The sequence below is a fragment of the Sceloporus occidentalis genome, unplaced genomic scaffold (assembly GCF_023333645.1).
Source record: "Sceloporus occidentalis isolate IW3139 unplaced genomic scaffold, rSceOcc1.0.p SCAF_13, whole genome shotgun sequence".
Lineage (NCBI taxonomy): Eukaryota > Metazoa > Chordata > Lepidosauria > Squamata > Phrynosomatidae > Sceloporus > Sceloporus occidentalis.
This window is the reverse complement of record NW_028316993.1, coordinates 18,196,602-18,216,553: the sequence shown is the minus strand read 5'-3', so window position 1 is coordinate 18,216,553 and position 19,952 is coordinate 18,196,602. Positions and strand designations below refer to the sequence as shown.

General features: G+C 39.7%; 1 protein-coding gene across 2 annotated transcripts in view; it reads left to right on the top strand.

Annotated features, from left to right (window-relative positions):
- The window catches only part of MACO1 (macoilin 1), a 70,405-nt gene extending 67,075 nt beyond the window's left edge, over positions 1 to 3,330 (top strand). For both annotated transcript variants that reach the window (XM_089478377.1, XM_089478379.1), the window contains one exon: positions 1,091 to 3,330. In XM_089478377.1, coding sequence (XP_089334503.1) covers positions 1,091 to 1,293 — 203 coding nt within the window. In that variant the 3' untranslated portion in view covers positions 1,294 to 3,330. The remainder of the gene's footprint in view (positions 1 to 1,090) is intronic.
- Positions 3,331 to 19,952: the final 16,622 nt, after the last annotated feature.

The window sequence follows — 19,952 nt, the reverse complement described above, 5'->3', positions numbered from 1 at the left end:
TTGCACAATATTCAAAAATGTAATAAGGTAGGAAATTAAGAGCCCAGGCACAGTTTGAGTTCCAAATGGGATGGAAAGTAGGAAGGGAAAATAATAAAAACAGAAATCTGATTGAATAGTTCAATTTATGTTTTTCACTGGTCCTTGGTTCCATGCTTTAGAAAATAATCCTTTTGCGAGGGCCTCTGTGAAAATGAAATAATATTCTTTAGCAGGAATCTTTAAATGTATACTAAATTTTAAACCTCAGTTTTGAGGGGAGTGAGAGGGAATCTAGAGTTGCTTTTCCCACCCCATTCATAGAAAACCATTGTATAGCACCTTTCCGATTATTCTTTGGTACCATTTCTATTTGTCGCGGATGCCACATTGCTGGTCCAAATGGCTATGTGACATGAGCGTTTTGGGAAATGGGAGAGAAACCCACTAGTCCTTTCCATGTATTCCTTCTCACTGTAATAGTATAGGATGTATTGGTATCAAGGAGACAAGCCACAACATTTTTCCTCTCTCCCCTTCTTTCAGAGACAGTGTTGGTGAAAAGGATGGCCCTCTTTAATACAAATATATTTGCAAAACTCAGTCCCTCTCTGCTGTGTGGCTTAGCTCTAGTTGTGGTAATTGTGCACTGCAAATGGCATCTTTAGCCAGCAGAGGGCACACAAGGTTAATCCAAGAGTAGTGTTCTGTTCTGGATGACAATATTGTATTAATGTCGCCATCCAGCAGTAATATAATTGTATTTTTGTATTAAAACATTGGCTGCTTTTAGTAAAAGGTGAAAGATTTATACAATCTGAAGAGAAACCAGAGATCTCAGTTTTGTAAATCTGTATTTTATCTTGTGTTTTGAAAGTAGAACGATGACCTAATTGTTAAATTAAAATTATTTTTTTAAAAACCATTTGCTGCTTTTGCATTGTTCAGATATATCCATGGGCTTCCCCATCAAAACAGATATATATGTACACTTGTAATATTTGGTTTCTGTTTTGTTTTTGTTTCTTACTGTTTTGTTTCTGACGGTTCTTATTGGTTGTGAGTTGGCACTGAATGACATTTTCGTGTTTCTTTTTGTTTAATGTTTCAGGGCAGATAATTCAAAAAGATCAGGAAATCAAGGACCTAAAACAGAAGATAGCGGAAGTTATGGCAGTAATGCCCAGCATAACGTACACTGCGGCCACCAGCACGCTGAGTCCTGTTTCCCCACATTATTCTTCCAAATTTGTGGAGACCAGCCCTTCTGGACTCGATCCCAATGCCTCAGTTTATCAGCCCCTGAAGAAGTAAACACCAACTTTCAGTTCGTCACACGGAAGCATCACACAGAAAAATCTCTTGCAGTCAAGATGAAATTTGTATTGTGTGAGACTGTACTGATTTATTGTTTAAAAATAAAAATAAAAAGAGGGAAGTGGGGAGACAGAACCCCAACACCAAGGTTTGGCTAGAACTGCCCATCAGTTTTTTCTTGTAAATTTTTAGAAAACCTCACAGAACTTTACAGTTTTTTTCTTGGCCAACACATTAAGGGAAAAACAACCCACAACTCTTGGTTTTCACATAGCAAATTCTGCCTCTATTCTTTTTCTTTTTTCTTTTTTTAGAAAATATGTACACTCTTATAAGGTTCCCTCTTGTAAAGAAAAGAAAAATAACATGGCACTCTGTTTGACTCTAAACCCTTTCTTCCCCCCTCCCTTTTTAAAAAAATATAATGGGGCCAAAATGGCAAATTAAAAATGGCAAGGAATAATGATGGAAATTGTTTAAGGTTTTTTTTTAAGAGTGAAAGGGTTTATAGTCAAACAAAGTTTTGATTATTACAATGTGAAGCCATGGAGTAGAATGGTGGGAGGAGGAATTTGTGCAAGGAATTGGTTTGTTTTTACCCCGCTAAGGACCAGACATATTTAAAAGTGGGCATCAGTTTTAAGGGGAGGCATAAATAATGCAAAGGGGGGTAGACAGTTATATTTAACCTTGGCGGTTATGTGAAATGTTTCGATTCCCATCAGTCTGTTCAGTCTAGAACTTGGAAAAGTTACTTTTTATATTACAGTTTCCAGAATCCCCAACCAGTATGGCCCACTGGCTATGCTGGCTGGAGATAATGGGAGCTATAGTTAAAAAGTAACTTTTCCAAGCTCTGGTTTAGTCCCTTCAGAACAGTCTTCTTCAACAGTGCCTTGGGAAAAGAGACCTTTCAAGAGGAATCCTGATAGTATAAAGAATTTTCTCCCCCTTTCGCTGTCATCTTGCTAATAACATTGAGCTCATTTTACAGAGTCTACTGCAGATCGTAAGTGGTAATTTGAATGCCCATTGTAGTCCAAATTTACATTGCTCTTTTTTGGTTTATTTGTTTGGGTTACAAAACCTAACAGTGTTCACTAGATAAAGATATGCTGCAGAGGGCTCAGGAGTAGCAGAGGGAGCATTCTGTTAAAGGCAGAACTGTGCAATGTACTGTATACAAGAAAGAGACTGTCAAGCTTGCTCAAAAAGCGGCAGTTTGGAGGTTTTTGTTTTTTTAAGTCCACTGCAATTAACACTTTAATATCATCTTGAGTTTGACAATTTAATTTCAATGAGGCTGGCTAAATCTCAGCCGTTGTGCCAAGGAGTTTTTTTTTAAAGAGTTTTTAAAATAAAACTCAGAAAAAAAATTGCACAAAGATTTAAGTTTAAGTGTATATTGTGCATTGGTAGGAAAGTGTTGCACTGGCGACTTTTGAAGTGTTTAAGGTTTGGGGTGGGTGGGAGGGGGCAGTGGGCAGGGATACAAAATTGTATTAGTAACTAGCAAAATTATAAAAATCAAACCATTATGATTTTGCAAACATGCAGTAGACTCTGGAAGGACAAGGTTCCTCTTTGAAAACAACAACACTTTTTAAAGTTTCATAAGAATTGGCAGATATGCCTTGTTTAAAAAAAATTAAGTAGGACAAGCAAGTCAATAAAAATAGGAGTATTAAAGATCCATCATTTTAATCAGAGATTCTTTTGAGATTAAAAAAACTTCTAGCTTTAGCCAGGTGTGCATGTTGCTGTCATTTTGCATTTTTGAATCATCTTGTGTAATTGTCACCATGAAAGTGTTATTCAGAAATGTCATAGGTTTTCATCTTTGTGAAAAACATGGACTATTGTCACTGACTTTCTTTTGTGTTGAGGTTCCCCCATTTTTTTATTTTTATTTTTTATTTTTTATTGTTTTGCTGCCTTTGGGGCACTACTTTCATTGAAATACTTGGTCTTGGCTGCATTCTTCTTCTTTTTTCTGTGGGGTTTACAAAAAATAAACATTTTCTTGCAGATAAAGTAGCTTTCTGTTTTGTTTTAGGATGCCTAGATTATTGGGGAGAGCCAGCGTGGTGTAGTAGTTTGAGCTTTGGACTACAACTCTGGAGACCAGGGTTTGAATCTGCACTAAGCCACGGAAATTCACTGGTGGCCTTGGACAAGTCACATTTTCTCAGCCTCAGAAAAGGCAAAGCTTGCCAAGAAACCCCCATGATAGGTTTGCCTTGTTGTTACTGTGTTCCTTCAAGTTGTTTCTGACTTATGGTGACCCTAAGGCGAACCTATCCTGGGGTTTTCTTGGCAAGATTTGTTCAGAGGAGGTTTGTCATTGCCTTCCCCTGAGGCTGAGAGCATGTGACTTGCCCTAGGTCTCTTACTGCGTTTCATGACTGATCTGGGAATTGAAACCTGGTCTCCAGTTATACTCTAACACTGAAACCTCTATGCCATGCTGGCTTTCCTTTAGGTTCTCATTAAACTGGAAATGACCTGAAGACACACAACAACAACAGTCATTAGAGCCTGCAAATACACTTGTGTTTTTTTAAAAAAAAAAACTAAGATGGTATCTTTTTAAAGAAATCTTGGTCACTTAATTTTACAACTGGGCATACATTTACATATAAAAAGTGGATATTGGGTTTTCAGATGGTGAAAGCATCTTGTGAGAGTAGCAGCGGGGATCATCAAAGGCAGCTGAATCCCTCAGAACCCATCTGGTGTTACACTGTCCATTTTGCTGCTGCCTCTGTCAATCTGTTATTAAAGTCCAGAGTGTATTGTCTTGACTATGTTTGGCTTCCCCTGCTTTCACTCTGTTGACCAGTCCTTCCCTGTTGGATAGCATAAGGTTCAACAAAGGATAAGATACCTTTGTTGCCTGCTCTATCCTGTGGACAATGAAATTGTTTGTAAGGCAAATGAGGAATTTGTTGGACCCTGCAATCTAGGCAGGGTTTGACTTCCTGCAAATATGAGGGTGGTTGAAGTCTTCCATTATTAGTCTCACCAGAATTTTGTATCCTGGGAGTTGATCCCTAGATGCTGCATACTCTATTGCCACACTTTCACTCTTTCAATTTTTTTTAATGTTCAGTTCACTGTTCTAGGAAAGCATCACAACAAATGATCGCACCCTGGAGCCTTATTGCATAACAAAACAGAAAAAGAGCCAGAGAGCAGCAGCTTTCTCCAGGCCTTACCACACATCATCGTAGCACTTCAGTTCTCTTTCTACAGAAGGCAGTTGTAAAAACATGTGTTTGGTCAAACTGATTTTTGCCACTACTTTCTGACTCCATTTGCACTTTGTTTTCTCATCTGATAAGGCTCTTGGTTTTCATGCTCTAAATCAAGGATCTCCTCACAGGTGTTCACATCACTGACATACAACACCACTCTTCTTCCTCTCCTATTTGGTCTGTTTCTTCATGTATAAGGGGAATATGAGAGCTACCTGTATGCTTTGTCAATTCTTCTGAAAATTGCAGACCATTGGGGTTTGTTTCCCCACTCATCAGTTGGTTATTGTACTATCATCATCCCATTTCACAAGGGGCCCAGAAAATATATTGTTATCAAGCACAGTGAGATGTAACTCAACTATCTGAGCAATCCTTCTTCATGAAAGCATAGATTGTGGATCAAAAAGTAATACACAGAAGGTGAGTTTGTGCTTTGGGGGTTAAATTTGATTGTTTGGCTGTAATTTTGTATGTTTGGGGCCATATACTCTCCATGTTCACATGGTGTAAGGAGGCAGGCATTTCTGCTGAATCACTGACTTGGTTGGGATGGAGCTTTAGACAGCTGCTGACTTAATCTCTGAAGCTTGGCAAACAGGCATTTTGTGTGGGCATTTCACAAGAGAGTTTAAGGGGAAGTCCTGGGGTTGGCAGAGTCCTGGAGTGCTGTGCCCTTCTCTATATAGGACATGTTCATGGATGGTAACAGAACAATTGTAGTGACCTGCCGTATTTATGCCATGTTTGTTTTCTTGCAGTACGTGCGTGTTGGTCGCCCTGCTGAAAGAGAAGATGTGCAGCTTAAGACCTGTGTATTTACACTTGAATTTACAAGAGAGGATGAAGGTGTTTCATTTTGGTTTTGAAAGAGTGGACCACATTCTCCTGGAAGGCCAAGATACAGGCCTTTAGGGCTAGGAGCAATTCCCAAACACAGAAGGCAAGCATTTGGAAGAATGTGACTCATAGAAGCAGAATAATCAAACAACATGCTGTGGATTTGTAGCTATTTGATCTATTCCAAGCTTTCCCCATAATCAGTGGTTATGTGGATAATAGTAGAGACAGCAACCTTGCCCTTCAGAAGACATGGAAGTGATCTTGGAGGGTGATATGGATGAAAGGGCTTCTGCCAAAAGAAAAGAAAAAGATGTGTGTGGTGGTTGATTCCCTACTGACAGGAGCAGAAGCAATGATATGCAAGCCTGATAAGATGTCTTAAAAGGAGTGCTGTCTTCCAGGGTGAAGATCCATGATGTTGCAGAGAAGGTGACAAGACCCATCAAGCCCACAAACCATTACTCAACCCTTCTGGTCCACATTGGGACAAATAATGCTGCAAGATAAACCCTTAAATATATTTGAAGGGACTGTGAGGCTACGGATAGGACTATGAGACCATGAGCCACAGGTTGCTATTTCATAATTCTTTCCTGGACTCTGCCAATGATTCCATCAGGCCTTTCTTAAAGAAGGACTTCTTGGAACAAGTGACATATACAGTATGTCACAGCAGTTGATAAGAACATACTTGCTACACGTTTCACAAAGTTGATACAGAAGGCTTTAAACATGAGTTAGTATTCCAGAGGGCAAGGAGACACCGAGTACTGTTGCCTCAATGATGTGGGGGAAGTAGGCCAATAGCAAGAGCACCCAAAAGCGAGCAGGGAAAAACAACAACAAGGAACCAGCAGGAAAAAAGGAGCCACGGTCTTCTATGTTTGCACTAATATGCACAGCATGGGAAATAAAGAAGATTAATCTGAATTCTTAACACAGGAAGGCAAATGTGGCTTAATAGAAATCACTAAATTATTTACAAGTTTTTTGACTGACGGATTAGGCATGTTGGCTCAGCATTACATTAAAAAGGATCAATTTGGCTTTATTAAAAACTGCCAGATTTCTGATCCCATTCATAGACTTTTCAATATATTATGCTGCAGTTCACAATATAAAAATTTACCCAGTGATTGCACCTTTATTGGACAAAAGCCTTTGACAAATTAGAATGAAGCTATCTATTCAGGATCTGTGAAAGGTTAGATATGAGTGAAACATGGTTGAAACCCTGCAGCATTTCTACAGTACAAACCAAGCCACTCTTAAAACCAATAATGTTGGATCAGACCAATTTCATATTTATAAAGGAACCAAGCAGGGATATCCATTGCCTCCTTTTTACTTTTGCAGTGGAATCTGTGCCAAATACAATGCAAAATTATTTAAACCTGAAAGGGATTAAGATTAATGGTCAGAGGTCCATCTTTTTGCAGATGAGACAGATGTGACAGTTTGTAAGCCAGTCCAACTGTTCATAAAAATAACCATTAATTTTACAAATTTGGAGCAGCATCAGATTTGGAAATTAATAAAAATAAGTCTAAATATTATGTTTGAATATGAATACCGGCTAGAGATCTGATTTCTAAAACAGGTGTTAAGGCAAATCAAGTATAAAATACCTGGGCATAATTCCATATTCTTTAGAAAAGACAATTTTATTTCATTGCAAACCTTTAATTAGATCTAATATGTATAAAATAAAGAACTGGAGGGAAGCTAGATTTACTTTGCTTGGGTAAAAATGCTGTATGAAAGATGAAAACTGCCCAAGTTATCTTTTTCAAACAATACCACTAAACATTCCACAGCCCACTTCCATGCAGGAATACACAACTACAAATACACAACTCGTAAAGCACTCCAGAGGTATGGCCTTCCTACCTCTGAAAACCTCCAAAGAAGGAGGCTCCATCACCCTTTGAGGTAAGCTATTCTACTGTCAAACAGCTCTAACAGTCAAGACGTGCTTCCTAATATTTAAGTGGAATTTCTTTTCTTGCACAGGTTTCTCTCTCTTATCCAGAATTTTAAAATCCAAAATATTCCAAAAACCTAATTTTTTTTCATGGGTGGCTTAGACAGTGTTCACTTTACATTTTGATGGTTCAGTGTACACAAACTACGTTTTGTGAATAAAATACCTGATGTTCTTGTCTTATTAGCTGAGTTCCTGTTGGCATACTGTCATGGACTGCCCTGGGCCTGACTTAGAGGCACAGCCAGAGGACTCAGACTCTGAAGACTTGGAGGAGGCTGAGACAGGGGCAGATCTGGGACTGCCTGGACCTACTGTTCCAGAACAGGCTCAGGAAGCTGCAGAGGGAGAAACAGACTCTATGGACTCTAGGCTGCAGGTGTTTGGACCTGTGGAGCGAAGACAGGTCAAGGAGTCATTGAGGCACTCTTCCAGACTAGAAGCCAAGAGGAGAGCTAACAGGCTTCAGCTGAGAGAAGCAGAGGCCTTTTAAAAGCCCTCCAGCTTCAGGGATTCTTTGCAAGTTTTGTTGTTCCTGTATTCCTTGCTCTTGGATTCAAGCTATCTGGCCTCAGGATTTGCCTTGTGACTATGCTCTTGCCTCTGCCCTTTGCTGTGCATTGTGTGACCCTTGGACTGGACTCTGGACTACTCCTTTGCATATTCTCCTGGTGTGCTGCCCTCAACAGAGGTAAGCAGGACACATACTTTTAATATATGCTTATGTATTCAAGACATACTGGCAGGAGTAGCAAGAGGTATTGAAAACATGGTGAACGTTGTCAATTCTTTTAGGTATCAGAACTGACTTTGACAACTCTCTGCTCAGACAGCTGTCAGATGTTACATGGTTAATGTGTGATCAGCTGTACGTCAGTCTCTGACAAATTGCTCCTTCCCACCAGCTTTGTCCCTATGGACGATGAAGTCTGGAAAGCAGCTGAAACTTGATTTTTCTGGTGTTGCTTGTGAGAAGTGAGCCTCTATCAACACCACACATTTGATCTTGGCAAGAGCAAGTCCTTAGCCAAAGCTATGGCTGGATTGGCTATTTCTTTGTTAGAGTTTGGTGTGACTAATCTAGAAAATTTGGCACCAATTCAGCCCCTTAAAGTTTTCAACATAGATAATGAGGAAATCAGAATAGTTAAAGATTTCCCATACTTTGGATCAAGCATTGATCAGAACAGAGACTGCAGTCAATGAATAAAAAGACTAGGAATGGGAAGGGCAGTGATGGAAGAACTAGACAAGATCCTAAAGAGTAAAAATGTACAACTGAGCACTAAAGTTAGAATTGTTGAAGCCATTGTATTCCCCATCACCATGTACAGATGTGAGAGCTGGGTAGTGAAGTAAGAAGATAAAAAGAAAATAAACTCATTTGAGATGTGGTGCTGGAGAAGAGTCCTTAGGATACCATGGACGGCCAAAAAAACAAACATTCTTCCTATTATTTAGATCAAGCCCGAACACTCCCTGAAAGCCAAGATGATTCAGTTGAGCCTGTTGTACTTTGACCACATCATGCAAAGGCATGAAACATGGAAAAATACAATAATGCTAGATAGAAGGCAGCAGAAAGAGAGGAAACTCCTATGCCAGATGATGGAGTCATGGGCCTGAATTTACAAGCAGAGCAGTGGAGGACCAGGGATCTTGGAGATGTCTCATCCACAGGTTCACCATCAGTTGAGGTCAACTTGAGGGCCACTAACAACAACGCTTAACACTGTCTTCACTTTAATACCTTAACTTTGCAATAAGGCTATGTTTTAAACTGTGGAGTCTAGCGCTTGGATGTTTGTATGAAGACACCATTGTGTTCTGCTTGTCATCTTGCAAGCCAGAAAGCTGGAGAGACCAGATAAATTACCTCAGCCATGTTTGTTATGCCTGCTTCCTACAAACCATAGCTAACAGAAACCAAATATTACATCCTGCTGTTTGGACAGTCATCCGAAATAAACATTGTCTGAGCAAAACAAAATTTGGTTAAACATTTTTGTACATGGCCAAAGATTGCTTTTAGCTCAAAGCAAACTCAGCCAGGCTTCCAAACTGCCTCCTGATGGCTGTCTTCTTCTACTTTTTCTACTTGTACAAAGCAGAACAGACTCTGAATCTGTGCATTTAAGCCAATTTTGCAAAGTGTCACAAAGACTCTCTACAGTTATCCGCTTCCTTTCAAATGACATCGGGCCCAAAGACCACATGTCCCTCATAAAGTATGCAAAGAAAGTCAAAGGATTCTGCTCAAAGCATTGTTGAGCCATAAATCAAAGTGCAATGTAATTTGTCGACTCTTATCGTCCTCCTTCGGATGCAGTGGCATGTCACATTGTTCCAATTGAATTTGTGAATTGCGAGACATAAAAAGTGTGTGTTTGAAGTGTGCCCGTTGTATTGTTTATGGGTGATAATGAAAGACGTGCCATCTTTTTGTGATACTGGAAACCCACACTTGGCCTGCCTTTAATGTGCAGATATTTGAACTGCATGAAGTGAAAAGGAAAAAAACCTTGAATTGGCTCATCAAGTTTCATTTTAAGTGTTGCCAAATTGTTGCAAAATGCAGGGGCTGAGGGTAGATTGTGACAAATTTGGCTTATAATAGGCTTCTAACAAAGAAGCTTCAAGTATAATGTTTGCCCTGATGGATGATTTGCTCCGAATTGAAGAGAATCCACCTATCAGTTTTGCTTATCGCATTCTTTATGCATCCTTGGATTTATCTCAATTAAGCTGCCTTTTTCCCTCAGCATAATCTGCAGGATTAGCACTCTATTCACAGATCTGTTTTTAAAATGTCTTTCCCTCACTTCCAATCCTTCTTCTGGAGGTATAATAATTCTAACAAAAGATAGGAAAATAAACTGGTTCTAGGAGCTGAGGTATCTCTTCACTCTCTCCCAGTTTTGTTTTTGACACATGGATTTGAAAGTGTGAGCAAAAATCATGGGTGGAAAAGCAATGTCTAAGTCTGTGTGACTTATGGAGGAAAGCCACTAGGCTGTTCCATTGCAATGTGTATTCTGTCTGCCAGGCCCAAAGGAGATGCCTTCTCTTGGCCCAAAATTCTGTAAAAGGACCAAGAAGACCTATTTTAATACATTATCAAAACATATAAGTATTTCACCTGTGCATTTTTTCATTTAAGGACCAACAGCCGGTGGCCCAAGTGTGTGTGTGAGAGAGAATTTGACATCACCCTGTCATTTGGGGGTGAAACCCCCTCCATCTTCAAGGTAGCCAGTGCATAATAAGATGCAACAAAAATATAAGGCCAGAAAACGGGAAATCCATGGAAAAAGAAGCGCCTGAGTACAGCAGATCTCGGGCCAAATAACTGTCAAAATAACATTCATTGTGCTTTTATCACAGGAAGGCCAAAAGTAAAGGGGCCAAAGAAATTTCTCTAAGGAGGACTCCAAGAACCATGGTCCCACTGTGGAAAAGGTCCATTGTGGGTGAGCTGTTAAAACACTTCAAATGGCAAAAGGAGCTGGAATGGGTCCCCTAAAGAACTCAAAAGAGCAGTTGCGTTCATGGGAGAGAACGCAGATATCGTAGCAGTGCCAGCATGTTGTTGAGGATGGTTTTGGTTCATTTCCCTTTTTCCCACTGTGTAATGGCTTTTTTGCAAGAGACAGCATGGTGCAGTGCTTTTGAGTGTTGGGCGGCGTCTTTAGAGTTTGTGGTTGGTTATTGTTGTGTCATTTTTGACTTAAGTCATTTTGACTTATGGTGACCCTATGGTGAATTTGCTTGGCAAGTTTCTTCAGAGAGTATTTGCCATTTTCACCCCCTGAAACTGAGAAAGTGTGACTTTTTTAGGGTCACCCAGTGAGTTTTTATGATCGAGCAGGGAATCGAACTCTGATTTCCAGAACTGTAGTCCAACGCTCAAACCACTATACAACGAATTCCCACTTGACCATAGAAACCCTTCACTGACCTAAGTCAAGTCACACACTCTCAGCCTCAGTGGAAGGCAATGGGAAACCCCCTCTGAATACATCTTGTCAAGCAAATCCCATGAGCGGTTCATCTTAAGGTTACCATAATAACTTGAAGGCACACAATAATGACAAAGTCATCAGCAGAGGAAGAAAGAAGAAAAGGTCACTTGTCTCAAGGGCTGCATCCACACTGCAGTCATAATCCAGTTGGACACCACTTTAATTGCCATGGCTCAATGCTATGGAATCCTGGGATTTGTAGTTTGTTTTGGCACTAGAGCGCTCTGATTGAGAAGGCTAAATGTCTCACCAAACTACAATTCCCAGAATTCCATAGCATTGAGCCATGGCAGGTAAAGTGGTATCAAAGTGGATTATTTCTGCAGCGCGGAGGCAGCCAAGGACACTTTTGCCAGCTATTTCCCCAGGTGAAAATTCTCTCTCAGAAAGCAGGTAAGATTTGTCACCTTAATTTAGGAAGTCTCTGTGTGACAAATGTAACCAGTGAACAAGACTTAGGCTGTATCCACACTGGAGAAATAACTCAGTTTGGCACCGCTTTAATCACCCTGGCTCAAGGCTATGGAATTCTGGGAGTTGGAATATGTTCTGGGCCCAGAGCGGCTCCACTGGGCGCACAACATACTCCAACTCCCAGAATTCCATAGCCTTGAGCCAGGGCAATTAAAGCGGTGCCAAACCGGGTTATTTCTTCAGTGTGGATAGTGCAAACCTTGAATCAAAGCCAAGTATTCCTGTGCCATTTCTCTTTGGGAGGAGCATGAAAGCTGGGGTTTTTTTAATCGCTGAAAATACTAATTAGAATAGATCCCCCTCCCCTTTTTTTCTTTTGAAGAAGAGAGAATCTGAAATTTCTTTGTACCTTAATTGAATCCCATTTCCTCTTATGCGCCGCCTGATAATTCCACAGAAGCATTTTAGTGACGAAGGCTGGAGAAGCTAATCCGATGAAGTTGAAAGGGAAGTCAACTCCCTTGTTCAATTTTAAATTCCCCATCTCTAATAGTTTAAGCCACACATCATTTTTAGGCTGTTAGAACACACAACGCTTCTCTGAACAGCTTTAAAATGTTCTCCTTTATTGACGGCTGGGAAGCTTCTGGCATAACAATGATTGCAATTATTTCCTACTAAATTTAAGATGGACAAGAAGAATTTTTTTAAAAAGTTTTATTTTGTATTGGGGGGGGGATCTATTCTTTTTCAATGCGGCTCTGGAGAAGAGTGCTGAGGGTACCATGGACAACCAAAAAAGACAAACAAATGGGTCCTTAAACAGTTCAAGCCTGAAATCCCCCTGGAAGCCAAGATGATCAAGTTCAGACTGTCATACTTTGGCCACATCATGAAAAGGCACAACTCATGGGAAAAGACAATCATGCTAGGAAAGGTGGAGAGTACAGTTGTCCCAAATGGAGGTTGATACAATGGGGCGCATGCGCAGTGGCATGCACAGGAGCGCACCATCATTGGAGTCAATAAGGATTCCAATATTAGCGATTTCCCATTTCTGCGGAGGGGTCCGGAATGGATCCCCTGCAAAAACAGAGGGGTGACTAGAAAGCGAGGAAGCCCACATGCCAAATGGATGGACTCTATTAGGGAGGTCATAGGTATGAATTTGCAGGACTCAAACAGAGCAGTGGAAGATAAGGAGTCTTGGAGATGTCTCATTCACAGGGTTGCCACGAATCGGGGTCAACTCAAAGGCAGTTAACAACTACAACAACTTTCACACACGCATCTGAGAGCCAGTATAGCATAATAGTTTGGTCTACAACTCTGGAGACCAGGGTTCAATTCCTCTTTGGCCATTCAAACCACTAGAAAGTGTGGCAAGTCACACTTTCTCATCTCCTGAGAAAGACAGTGGCAAATCCCCCTATGAACAATCTTGCCAAGAAAACCCCATGATGATAATAATATTATAATAATATATTTTATTTTATAGCCCACCTCTCCCTGTGGATCGAGGCGGCTTACAACAAACAGAAGAAGAAGAAATAATATTTAATGATAGGTTCACCTTAGGGTTGCCATAAGTGGCAAAACACTTGAAGACACACAACAACAACTCTCACACACAGAGACATCTGGTTTCTTGGATAGTCCCAGTCTTCCCTGCCTTTGGGTTGTGTTTCTGCTTTAATTTTTGGCTCTTCTTCTTCATCTGTGTTCATAATAAAGGTCTGTGAAATCTGTTATAGTTTCTCTTCCTCTCTCATGGTATTGACTAATGCTGCAAGCATATTTTCCCAGCTCCCTTTTTTTTTCCCTTTTTGATAAAAGGGATGAAATAACCTTGCCTTTACATTTGACACTCCTAATAATGTCACACAATGACTAGCTTTAGCTGTTGATGGCTGTTACTTTGGGAAGGGACCACAGGCCATAAATTCTCCTCCTCTCCGTCTTCGCCTCCCTTCGGGGAATGAATATTCGCTACTTCACCTCCGGACCCCCATACGGCAGTGGAATTTAATTTTTGAAAGACTTGTTATTCAAAATGTTGCCTGCGGATTAATAAAAGCATCAATTATTAAAACTCAGCAAATGTTCCCTGGTGGTTGTTTGCCGCAAAGTTAATGTTTAAACAGAGATGGCTATTTGCAAGCTTAAATGGAAATAGCTCTGTTTTGCTCTCTTTTATTTTTATGGTAGGGAAAAAAATCCTTTCCTGAAAAAGAGAGAAAACTACTAATTTTAATCTGGGCTGTTAGTGTTTCTGCTAAGTCCCTCAAGCAGATGAAGTTCCACAGAAGGCCATCTTGCAGGGTCGATTTTGATTGGGACAACCGAATACTGGAAGCTTGTGACCACACCATGGCTGCATCCGCACTGCAGGAATAATGCAGTTTGACACCACTTTAACTGCCATGGCTCCATAGTATGGAATCCTGGGATTTGTAGTTTATTGTGACACCAGAGCTCTGTGACAGAAGACTAAATGTCTCGCAAAGCTGCAAATCCCAGACAGCAAATGTAAAGGCCAAGTTATTTCATTTCTCTTTTCAAAAAGAAAAAAGAAAGGTAGTTAAAGCACTGTGAAAATACATTATGGATGTTCCTGAATTGCATATTTTTGTCTTTTTGATGCTGAAGGAGGACTGGAGAAACATAGGCTTTCGTTGTTGGGTTGTGGCAGTATGTCTGCCATAAACTTTGCAATAAACAAAGTTTAAGTTGAAAAAGAATGGGATTTTACTCTAGCCCAGTCTACTGTAGCCTTGTGTCCAACAGTCACCTGCCTCCAGAATCCTTTACTGAACATGGATGGACAGAAAAACAGCTAAAGAAAAGGGGAGAACAGATAAACCTATTCTCTAGCATATTACAAAAAGCACCCCTCTCTTACGTTTGGCCAAGAAAATGGAAATCATAAGAACAGTGGAGGCTTATGAAAGAAAAAGTCATCCCTGGATAAACTGTGGAAGAAACATTCAAATGCTCTTTAGGAGGTACAAAATGTTTTCATATTTGGTCTCAAAGATGCTGCAAGAACCCTTTGCATACTAATATTCCAGACTGATATTCCAGCAATCTCTCCAAAATGTTTTTGTTTACTTATTCAAGGCTTCCCTGACCTGGCTGTCTCATTTCAAATGTGCATATTGTTCGTTTTGCATAAAACATTTTAGAAAACATGCCGAAGTGCTTTTGTCTTTTGCGGTGTAGGCATCTAACCCTGTTCTTACCATCTTATTTTTGACCCCTTTGGCACCAAAGACTCTACAAAAGCTGGGAGATATAATACATATTTCACAGCCCATAAGCATATTCAGAACAGTGTATCATGCAGATGTTCAGTATAAACATCTGGATATTAACCTCCGGACAAATGCTAAATGTACACAAAGTACATACTTGTTTCTGTACATTTTTTATTTAATGCGCCATCCAAATTATAGAAGAAAAAAAGCTATCTTTCACTGCAAGGGTCTGTCTCAAAGCCACACACTCAGAAATGCAGTGTCACATTCCCCAGATGTTGTTTGTTATAAATAAATCCATGCCTTCTGTTTGTGGCAGCTGCTGGATAAAACCAAACTGGATGCCAGCAAAAGTTGTTGTGTGCCTCAGAGTCATTTCTGACTTCTGATGGCCCAAGGCGACTCTATCGTGGAGTTTTCTTGGCAAGATTGGTTCAGAGTGGGGTTTGCCTTTGCCTTCCTCTGAGGCTGAGAGAGTGTGACTTGCCCAAGGTCACCTAGTGGGTTTCCATGGTTGAGTGGAGAGTCGGACCCTGGTCTTCAGAGTCGTAATCCAGTGCTCAAACCACTACATTATACTGTCTCTAAAAAAACAAAAACAAAATACAGCAGCTGAAATGGTAGCTTCTGTGTTGAGTGAAAAGATGACTGTCTTTTGGATAGAGTACACTTGTCCTGCCATATTCGCTAGAGTTAGGGGCACAAGACCCCCAGCTTCATCAGGGCCAGCCTGAGAGGAAGGAGCCCTCCATAACTGCCACCCGCTGGCTTGAGAGGGAGCTCACCAGGCAGGTCCAGCTCCATCAGGACTAGCCTGGAAGAAGGAAGAGCCCTCCCTCCAATCCATCTGCCTTGGTCCAGGCCTTAGAGGGAGAGAAGAACCACTGGACTTCATCCCCTCCCCACAACACCATTCCCTTCCCCTTTTGTTTCGTGTCTTTTAGATTGTAAGCCTGAGGGCAGGGAACCGTCTTATTAAAAATAATAATTGTAAGCCGCCCTGAGAGCCATTAGGGCTGAAGGGCGGGGTATAAATACCTAAATAAATAAAATATAAATAAATAAATATGGAAAAATTGCAAATAACAAAAACACTATATTTTTACCAGAGAGAACTCTTCTCTAGGAATCTCTAGGTCTTTCAGTGCAACGTTTGGTTAAAGTTGACCATAGGGTTGTACTGGTGGACCTAGATATTCCTAGAAAGAACATATTAACCAAATCCGTGAATAATCAAATCCGCAAATATCAAACTCGCAATTCTTTAAAAAAAATTTTTAGATTGTGGCTAATTTCTCCAGAGTTATATACCAGTGAGAGAACATTTTATACCAATTCCCTTTTATGTTTTGTGATGCAGTGTATAATTCAGTCTTTTCATCCACATGTATTCCCATTGGTCTACTTGTATATTATGACCAAGGTATCTAGCCCACTGAACCATAGTATCTTTGACCACTTCGTCTTCCATTTCTAGTTCTAATAACTTCTTATAAAGTTTCCCAATTAGTTTTTCTTGATCCTTAGTTAATAATATTTCCAATTCTGTCTTACTTTCCTCCTCTCCAAAATCTTTTAAGTCCTTCACCATTCTCTCATATATCCATCTGTAAGCAAACCATCCCATATCAAATCCTATTTGTTCCAATTCCGTTTGTGATTTTATTTTTATTTTACCCAAATCTTTCTTAGTCAACTCACTGTATTTAAACCATTTTTCTTGCCTAATCATTTCTTTTCTATAAATAGCTTTGTGTGGTGATAACCACATTGAGAATTTATAAATGTTTTTCTTTTGTATTTGTTCCAGATTCTCAGTAAATTTCTTCTTACACAATGATTATTTATTATTTGATTAGCTTTTTACTTATCATATGCTAAATAGGCATGAAAACCAAAACTTAAATCTTCTCCCTCTAATTCTATTAATCTCCTCTCTCCTAAGTTCATCCAGTCTTTTATCCATACCAAACTACATGCCTCCGCATATAACTGTAAATTTGGTAGAGTTAAACTGCCTCTTTCTCTGGCATCTTGAAGTAGTTTAAATCTGATCCTTGGCCTTTTGTTTTGCCATACAAAACATGAAATATCCTTTCCCCAAGTTTTGAATGGTTTAGGGGTGTAGGGGTACAGTCAGAAAAGCTAAAGCGCAGAATGAACTCAGACTTGCTAGAGAGGTTAGGAACAGCAAAAAGGGCTTTTTTAGATATGTCCACAGCAAAATCTTTAAAAAGTGAAACTTGAAGAAATAGATGTGTGTATACAGAACATTCTCGCACTGTCAAGCATACTGGTGATGACCAAATGACAGACAATCATTGGTGGGACCACAAAAGACATCAACCAACAGAAAAAAGAGATTCAAAAGAAGCAGAAAAACCAGAGTTCATGATGAACTATCTAGAGAACTTGATTACTTCAGTAAGGGATGCTTTCCAATCTGCAAAAGAAGATGCAAAGACTGCTCAACGCACTATTAACTTGTTAGGCGTAAGGTAGGCTCTGCCATAGAAATAAGGGTTCCGTGAGTCAAAACGGTTTGCAACTCCTGATCTATGCCATTATATTTTTAACTTCTATGTATGGTTGTGAAAGCTGGACAGTGAAAAATGTTGATAGGAAGAAAATCAATGCATTTGAAATGTGTTGGAGAAGAGTTCTACGGATACTACATGAGTCCTTGAGCAAATCAAGCCTGAACTCTCCCTAGAAGCCAAGATGACAAAACTGAGGTTGTCATGCTTTGGACATATCATGAGAAGACATGTCTCCCTAGAAAAGACTATAATGCTTGGCAAGCTAGAAGGCAGTAGGAGAAGAGGAAGATCACATTACAGATGATGGATTTTTAATCGAGAAAGCTATAGCCATGAGTCTGCAGGTGACTTGGAGGTCTCTCATCCATAGTGTAGCCATAAGTCAAAACTGATTTGACATCAGTTAACAACAACATAATTAGTAAGGCACATTTTGCATAAGACAAAAGGATGTGTCATAACCAAACCAGGCTAGTGGCAATGTAGTCAGTCCAACTTTTCAAGTCAAATTAGCAAATTTTCAAGTCAAATCAGCAAATCATCCATTGTCAAGTTGCCAAGCTAGCCAGCAAGTTTCCAGGATTGCAGGCAGGGGTCCTTTCCAAACATGGTACCTAGGGCAAGAGCCCTTCCCGTTGGCACTAAAAGTATCTCGGTGTAGTGTGCAAACTGAAACATAGGATGAAAGATATTAGATAAGGACCATACAAATAGCTAACAGCACATGCCAAAGCAGGTAAAGCATGATGTGGTCAGGATGTACCCAGAATGTCAGTTACATTGCTTTAGATTCCATAGAGGGAATGTCTTCATTTTGACAGCTGAAGAAAAATGACTCACAATATTCTGACATTTGAGCCAGAAAATCCAAATCCAAACCCATCCTCCCTCTTATAGGAATAAAATGTACAAGTGTGTGCTGTCCAGAGAGTTTCTGAGAGTTGTACTCCGAACAATAACTTTCCCAAAGCTCTGGTGCTCTTCCTTGGACCAAGAAGAGCCATGCTAGATCAGAGTGTTCATCATCGTCGTCGTCATCATCTTCAGAGAAGATTTTACCTATGTTAAAATTTATTGAAAGAGAAAAAAAAATTGAGATCCTGGTACTTTGTATGATGTTACTATTAACATACATTTATGGTGTTTTAAATGGAGAAAGTCTGGAATTTATTACTGAATTTACCAAATGCCAGGAGGGACACCCAAACCAGTTATTACAAGAGTGATTCAAAAAGAATGGTGCAAAACAGAGTTAAGAACAGCTTCGCTTTTGCACCATTCTTTTTGAATCACTTGGTACAATACTCTCAACATGATTAAAAACATAAAAATATATAATACATGATTATAAAAATCAAAATGCCTTTCTCAGACCTTCACAAAATTACAGCTTTCTCTCAAATCCATGCTATGAAATTTGTGTACATATTCTTCCACTTTGCCCCACGCATATTATAGATCAGGTCACATCCCAGTTTCAAAACACTCATGTTTTAACCACAGCTTCTCAGCCTATCTATTCCACTGGGTTGTTCTTAGAATAAAAAAGGGATGCAGAAAAGTAATATGCATATGAATGTTTTGAAACTGGGATTTGTTTTTTTAACCAGCATGGCATAGTGGTTTGGACTACGACTCTGGAGACCAGGGTTCAAACCTTTGCTGAGCCATGAAACCCATTGGGTGACCTTAGGCAAGTCACACTCTCTCAGCCTCCGAGGATGGCAATAGCAATGGCAATGAAACAGTTGGAGGGTATGCAACAATCTGAATGTCCCAGCCACCTTGGCTAGTTATCTCCTGTCATATTAAAATAGACAGAAACTGTGCAAAACACTTGTTTTCAATGCATTTATTGTGGATTTTAAATTATATTGTACATATATATCTGTCATCAAACCTACATCAGCTAGCTTCACAGAATGATTTCAAAATAATAATAATAACTAAACATGTCTTCAGCAGGAGAATTTGCTGTATTATTCCACACTCTTTTTGTATTTAGGCTACTTACATATCACTCAGAAAAAGGTTAAAAGAATACAGATGCATATAAACGTTGTTTTCATATTTCAGGGAAACCAAATAGAGGACAAATAGCTGTAATTTATATGTTATTTAACTTCCTATAGTGCGGAAGACTGTGACCAGGAGATCTATGTGTCCGCTAACTCTTGCTATATGGGTACGAAGTGTGGATGGGCAATTTCAAGGCCCCTGAAACTCTTCCTTTTTAATGATTCTTGATGTTTAAACTGGACTTCAACTGGACAAGCCTTCAGAGAGTTGTGATAGCCATTCAATATACAGGAACTGTCTTCTGTAAATAGGTTACATGA